The 7,352-nt window shown below is 32.8% G+C and overlaps 1 protein-coding gene across 1 annotated transcript; it reads left to right on the forward strand.

Moving 5' to 3' along the window:
- The first annotated feature begins 311 nt into the window (after nt 1-311).
- On the forward strand, nt 312-5,677 carry LOC145638891 (putative alkaline/neutral invertase F). Its single transcript, XM_081689945.1, has 5 exons — nt 312-662; nt 1,099-1,528; nt 2,241-2,672; nt 4,105-4,663; nt 5,124-5,677. The coding sequence occupies exons 2-5, from the start codon at nt 1,130-1,132 to the stop codon at nt 5,417-5,419; spliced, it is 1,686 nt and encodes a 561-aa protein (XP_081546071.1). The 5' UTR covers nt 312-662; nt 1,099-1,129; the 3' UTR covers nt 5,420-5,677.
- Nucleotides 5,678-7,352: the final 1,675 nt, after the last annotated feature.

The raw sequence follows: 7,352 nt of genomic DNA on the forward strand, positions 1-7,352 counted from the left end.
TAGTTCAAACCTAATCTTCAAAACCTTAATAATTTAATATACTTAAAAAAAAAAAAAAAAAAAAAAATTCAAGAACACATTTTATAATCATAAATAGACTACAAAATCTCTCAGCGTCCAATAAATACCAATACCACAATTTCACATAGAAACTAAGGATAATCTTGTTAAAAAAATGGGAACATATGGAAGATTTGGAGGACAAAAATTACAATCAATCCACAAAATTGACAATGACATCCAATCTTATGTCACCGATTATATGTATTACTCTATCCAAAATATATTTTTCCTTTTGGGAAACGTCTAAAGTATAAACCTTGAAATCTACCTAACATTCCCAAAAATGCCTCCAAAAAGTTACTTCAAAAACGTTTCTTGATTTTCTTCCGTCAATTTTGTCAACCAATCCGAGTCAGAAATCCCAATTACACACTTTCATGGATTTAATTACTAAAATCACCAACTACTATATATATATATATATATATATATATATATATAGCCCACATTCCACGTTTTCTTCCTCACATTAATTAATTTCTTCTCTCAAAATTAGTTGAGAGTTTTTCCTTCAATTTACTCTGTAGTCTTAAATCTCGACGAGGGGTTTTGAGGGCATTTTTTCAATTTTTGATTGATACCCATTTTATAATTCTCTGGTATGTTCATCCCCTTTTAATGTTTTTGTGAAATTCTTTGGTTTATAATGTGAATTTTGTTTTTTTGTCCTGTTATTTTGGAGTATATAATGTAGTCAAAAGTGCTAATTTAATTGTATTGTTATTTCTATTCAATGTGATTTGCACATTTTATTAAAAAAAATTAGCTGAAAGAGTAAGATCTAGAAATGGTCATGCTGTCCTTTAATAAATTAAATCTATGAAATCGAAATAATACCAAATCTGTATATAATAAAGTTTATAATTCTTCATATGGGTTTGCTGGATAGATTTGGAATAGTTAAATTGCTGTGAAGTTTACTACAAAAGTTGACTTTTATTGATTGAGACTGCTTCACTTTTTCTTGTAATATTAATCCAAAAAATTTGGAGTGTTGAAATTTAAGCAACATCTTAATTTCCTGGTGTTTTTCAGATTTTTGAAAAATACCCAATTTTTCAAAGTCATGTCTCAAAATGGAGGAGTTAGCACAAGCAATGCAATTTTTGAGATTGATGATGATGATTTCTCAAGGTTTTCTGAGAAACCTAAACCCATAATCACAGAAAGGAAGAGATCCTTTGATGAGAAGTCATTCAGTGAATTGTCGATTACAATGTCTCCTAGACCCTTTTACAGGAATACAGAGAATTCATCTCGGGTTTTCGAGCCTGTTGATAGCATATATTCATCTGGTGGAAGGTCTGGTTTCGATACCCCGAGATCAGATAATGGGTTTGAGACACATCCTATTGTTTCTGAAGCATGGGAAGCATTGAGGCAATCCATAGTTTACTTCAGGAGTGAGCCAGTTGGTACTATTGCTGCTATTGACCACTCTGAAGATAAGCTCAACTATGATCAGGTGAAGTTCTTTTTCATAGCTTATTAAGCACACATGTTTTAACTTGGATCTATATGAGCTTAATGATCACTGTTATTGTATACCGATATTTCTAGGAAATAGATGATGTATCAATGATCATTGTTTTTGTGTGCCAATGGCCATATGAACAAAGAAAACAAGGGTGCTAGTGTCAGAGATCTGATAGGTCAAATTTTCTGTTTAAATAAATTTCAATTTACACTCAGCTTAGAAAATAGACATCTAAATATCTAATGCCTACTTAGAGTTTCTGGGTGCTTTGGATGACTACTTTACCCTCTTACTCGGATTTTGGAGTAAATCAGTCTATGCTCTTCATGGATCTTTATTCACTCTAGATTTTACGTATGTACATTAAATATTAAGGTATGTTTCTATGATGGCACTGCATATATCTTATTTCTAACCTGGCTTGATTTGTTTCATTTTGGATGTGAGGTTTTAGGCTCTAATGAACTATGTTTCTTTAATGTTTTGTCAAGTGTGTCACTTAGAACTAATGAATCTTTCAAATGGCCATTTATTAGAAATTTAGCTAAGTACTAGTATATGTTTTCCTTGAAAGTTTCTTTGTTTCATACTTTTAATTCACGTCTTTTTATCTCATGTTCTGGGATGCTTTGTGTTTTTTGTTGAGATATTATTTCTCGCATTTGGTCATAAAGGTCCTGATTTTTTAATATATGTGAAGGTTTTTGTAAGAGACTTTGTTCCAAGTGCTTTGGCCTTTTTAATGAATGGAGAACCAGATATAGTCAAGAACTTTCTTACCAAGACTCTCCGCCTCCAGTCATGGGAGAAGAAGGTTGATCTATTTAAACTAGGAGAAGGTGTCATGCCTGCTAGTTTCAAAGTTCATCATGATGCTGTCAGGAACACTGAGACGTTAGTTGCCGATTTTGGTGAGGCTGCAATTGGAAGAGTAGCTCCTGTTGATTCTGGTTTCTGGTGGATCATTTTGTTACGTGCTTATACAAAATCAACAGGAGACTCTTCCTTGGCAGACAAGCCAGAAGTCCAGAGGGGTATCCGTCTTATCTTAGGCATATGTCTTTCAGAAGGATTTGATACTTTCCCGACCCTCCTTTGTGCAGATGGGTGCTGTATGATTGATCGTAGAATGGTTAGTTCCTTGCAGCTTTAGCTCAAGCATGTGCTGAAAAATGCTGTTTTTAAATATTTTTTATTGTGTTAATGTCATCATAGTACCTCATTTAATGCTTGCATGCTAAGTCAACCATTTCTCTGAATTTGTTACATGGAATAATTGCTAAAGCAGTACAGTAGCTGCATCATACATGCTGCATGTCAACCACCTTTCTTAATCATTTTCATGAAATAATGGTAATATCAGGACAGTAGCTATATCACCCATGCTGCATGTGTTGTCAGTAAAAGCTGACCACACAAATTACGATTGTGACTGGTTGATGCATCTGCAATCTTAGAAAATATAATGGAGGTGTCTGAATTAATTTTTGCTTTTTAGCCTGCTTACAAGATCAATATAGGACATTAGGTGTAGCTCATATTCTGGGACTTGGTTTTAAAATTGGGATTGGTGATAAATTTCAAGAATTTCATGTTTTATGAGAAAGAAGAAGGTTATGAAATTAAATTATGTATATTATAATCAGAGTAATACATCTCCCGTAATTGTCAAACTTTGCCAACCGGGCTAACTGACCTCTAGGCATACTTCGTATGTTTAATTCTTAGTTGTATTTGCTTCAGGGTTCAGTGGTTATTTCTTGTGTGAAGCCTTGCAATTCCATTCTTTGTTAATTTTTTTTGAGCGCCATTCTTTGTTAATTAATTGACAGTAGAATAGTGATATATCCATCTTGGAGATGGGCATAATTTTTCCCATCTCACAACCCCCCCCCCCCCCCCCCCCCCTCCAACATCTTGTTGACACTGATAGATTACTCACACTAGATGCCACTCAGACCACCTTGCTATTATATTGCTCTGATGTAAGCTGATTTATATGAGAAAACTCTCATCTCTGTGGGGGTAGCATAATTTATAGTCATGATGAGCATTTTGGTGACTACTCCAGTACTTTGCATATTTGTTCTCAGAGAATATGGTACTTTTATACATACTAGAACTTGAATGTTGGCTGCATCTGTCTTCCTTTTTGTTCTACCTTGTCATACTGTGCTCCTGGCTGTGCTTTCTATGTGCCAAATATCTTTCTCTCTTCTTGTACGCTTGAAGCCTAGAGGAGAGGTGTATCAGATAGCATATTTCAGAAATAGACTTCTAATTATAGCCTTCTTGCAAAACCATTATATTTTAAGCCAAAGCACAAAATAATAAGGGTTGCTTTCATAAGATGCAATCTGAGAAACAGAGCTTTACACCCCCCCCCCCCCCCCCCCCGGTCCCCTCCCACCAAATAAAAAAGAAATGGAATTGATTTATGAAAGGAGGTAGTATGAAATACTAAATGATCATTAATGAGTTAATGTAATCTGAAGAATGAGATTGTGATTTTGTCATTTATCTTATATGGTTTTGTTGATCAAATGCACTGTCTCTCTCATTAGGGAATTTACGGATATCCCATTGAAATCCAAGCACTCTTCTTCATGGCGTTAAGGTGTGCTTTACAATTGCTTAGGCCTGAAGGGGAAGGTAAAGAATTCATCCAGAGAATAGTTGAGCGGCTTCATGCTTTGAGCTATCATATGAGAAACTACTTTTGGCTTGACTTGAAGCAACTCAACGATATTTATCGCTTCAAAACTGAGGAGTATTCCCACACAGCTGTCAACAAATTCAATGTAATGCCTGATTCTCTTGAAGACTGGGTATTTGACTTCATGCCTGTGAAGGGCGGTTACTTCATTGGCAACGTGAGCCCAGCAAGGATGGACTTTAGGTGGTTTTGCCTTGGGAACTGTGTTGCCATCTTGTCTTCAATGGCTACCCCAGAGCAGGCTTCTGCAATAATGGACCTTATTGAAGCTCGTTGGGATGAATTAGTGGGTGAGATGCCTCTTAAGATCAGCTATCCGGCCCTGGAAGGTCATGATTGGAAGATAGTTACTGGATATGATCCTAAGAATACTCGATGGAGTTATCATAATGGTGGTTCCTGGCCAGGTGAATTTCTTCTTGCTTGATTTTTGTTACTATTTAGATGTTGTCTTGAGCTAGAAACTCAAATAAGTAGTAGCTATGTAGAAATCTCTCTTCAATCAATCTGTCTGCCTGGAACTCATCCGTAAGAAGAGGTATGCTATGCCAATATCCTAAGTAACTTGGACTCTGCTGTCTTGAGCTGATTTTGTTGGACCTTTATTCATTAAATGTTTTAACCAACTTTTAAGTCTTTAATTGATTAAAATTGAGTTTAATTTAGAACTAAGTTTCAGAATAATCAATATCGAGTAGTTGTCTACAATGTAGGAGATTTATTCCATCTCCTTTTTTCTTCTTGTTGAAGGTAGGTCCTAGAAACAGCAATTTAGTCTGCAACATTGCTTGAACTCCTCATTACAATTTACATCAAACATATTATTGTTTACACTGAAGTCTAAACTAATGTTCTTTTGGTTTGCAGTTTTACTATGGCTTCTTACAGCTGCATGTATTAAGAGTGGAAGGCCACAGATAGCCAAAAAAGCGATTGAACTTACAGAAGCCCGATTGCTGAAGGATGGTTGGCCTGAATATTATGATGGAAAGACTGGTCGTTTCATAGGAAAGCAAGCGCGTAAAAACCAAACTTGGTCGATTGCAGGATATTTAGTAGCAAAGATGATGTTGGAGGACCCGTCTCATTTGGGTATGGTCTCACTTGAAGAAGACAAACAGATATGCCCCCAAATCAAAAGATCTCATTCCTGGACTTGCTGACGATGGTGATGTCTTCTGTTATCGTCTCTTTTCTTTTTCGCCAAATTGCCTTTCTGTAAGAACAAGGGAGTGAAACTCTTCCTTTTTTGCCTCTTTTTTTTTGGAATAATTTTTTTTTTTGGACATTATCTGGTTTCAGTGCCTTTGGGCATTACATTAGTACATTGTATACTCCTTATTGGATGAAACATTGTGGAACAGAAACTGAAATTTTCTCACAGTAAAACAAAAACAAACAAAAGTCAGATTCTTAAAAGATGACATTTTTTTTTTTGATATATTTTAATCAGAGTAAACATAGAGAAAGTGCCTTAATCCTAGGATTGAGTCAGTTTTGGTTTGTCAGTGTTCCTTACTTCCTTGCAACATTCCGTACAGAATTCCTCTGCCTAAGATTGAGTCATATGTCTTCCTTGAATTAATTTTTTTATTAAACAATCTTCATCACAATATTTGGTGCGTTAAATATGTAATACAGAGTATATCTTTGATTGTTGAAAGAATCAAGTCACATGTAATGTCAAATGATGGCTCAACAGTTGCATGTTGAAGCATTATTTGAGATGATGTCTCTCCAATCTCCATTTGATTTTTATTTTATTTATTTATTTTTTTTGAAAGAGCTTTTTATTTTATTTTTGTTAAATACATAGTCGTACACTCGTACTGGATGTACTCCGTATAATATAATAATATAGGACAGCAATTTTCTCATTTTACATTGTTTGGTTTGTCTAATAATTTTCTCAGAATTCTTTCAAAAAAAAAAAAAAAAAAAAAAAATAATCAAAAGTAGGCAATGGTTCTCCCAAGAGCAGAAAATGCCTTCCTTTCTACTTAACATCGTGTTTCTTTCCTTCCATGAGTCCATACTCCCATCCATCTTTTCCCTTAAATTCCACTCTTATTTTCCTTTTCCTTAATAATTTTTCTTGCAAGGAAGTAAACATAGGAAAATTATGTTAGTAATTGTCTTTTCCCTCCAAATTTCCGTCAAAATGAAGGTTTTTATTTTGGAAACAAATATGAAGGAAAGGAAAATATCATTTCGTAATAGGTCCGGTCCCATAGAATATCATATTGTAATAGGTCCAGTCCCTAAATAGAATATCAGTTCACCTTTATATATTCTCTTCCTTTCTTTCTCAAGTCAATAAGTTTTGTATAACGTGGACACATACGTTAATTTTATTGTAAGAGTAAGGCCCCGTTCTTTAGAGCTGCTTTGCTCTGCTCTGCTGAAATCTGCTCTGCTCTGCTCTGCTCTGCTTTGCTGAAATCTGCTCTGCTCTGCTTCAATCTGCCCTGCTCTGCCCTGCTCTGCTCTACTTAAAATTAATACTTAATATTAAATTATTATAATAATAATTAATATTTAATATTTAATAATAATAAATAATTATTTAATATTTAATATTTAATATTTAATAATAATAATAATTAATATTTTATAATAATAATAATAATAAATAAATAATATTTAATAATAATAAATAATTAATATTTAATTATAATAATAATTAATACTTAATAATAATAATAACAATAATTAATTATTGATATTTAATAAAAAAATAAAAAAATAATAATAAATAATTATTAATATTTAATAATAATAATAATAATAAATTATTAATAATTAATAATAATAATAATAACAATAATAATTAATATTTAATAATAATAATAATAGTAATAATAATAGTAATTATACTAACAGTAATAATAATATTTGTAACTAATAATATTAATTATAATAACAATAATTGATTTTATAATAGCAATTAATATTAAGATAATGACTAATATTTAAAGATAATACTAATTATTAATTTTTAATAATAATAATAATTATAATTAATATAATAATAATTAGTAGTAGTAGTAGTAGTAAAATCTGCTCTGCTCTGCTCGGCTCGGCTGAAATCTGCTC

The sequence above is a fragment of the Chenopodium album genome, chromosome 7 (genome assembly GCF_948465745.1).
Source record: "Chenopodium album chromosome 7, dcCheAlbu1.1, whole genome shotgun sequence".
Lineage (NCBI taxonomy): Eukaryota > Viridiplantae > Streptophyta > Magnoliopsida > Caryophyllales > Amaranthaceae > Chenopodium > Chenopodium album.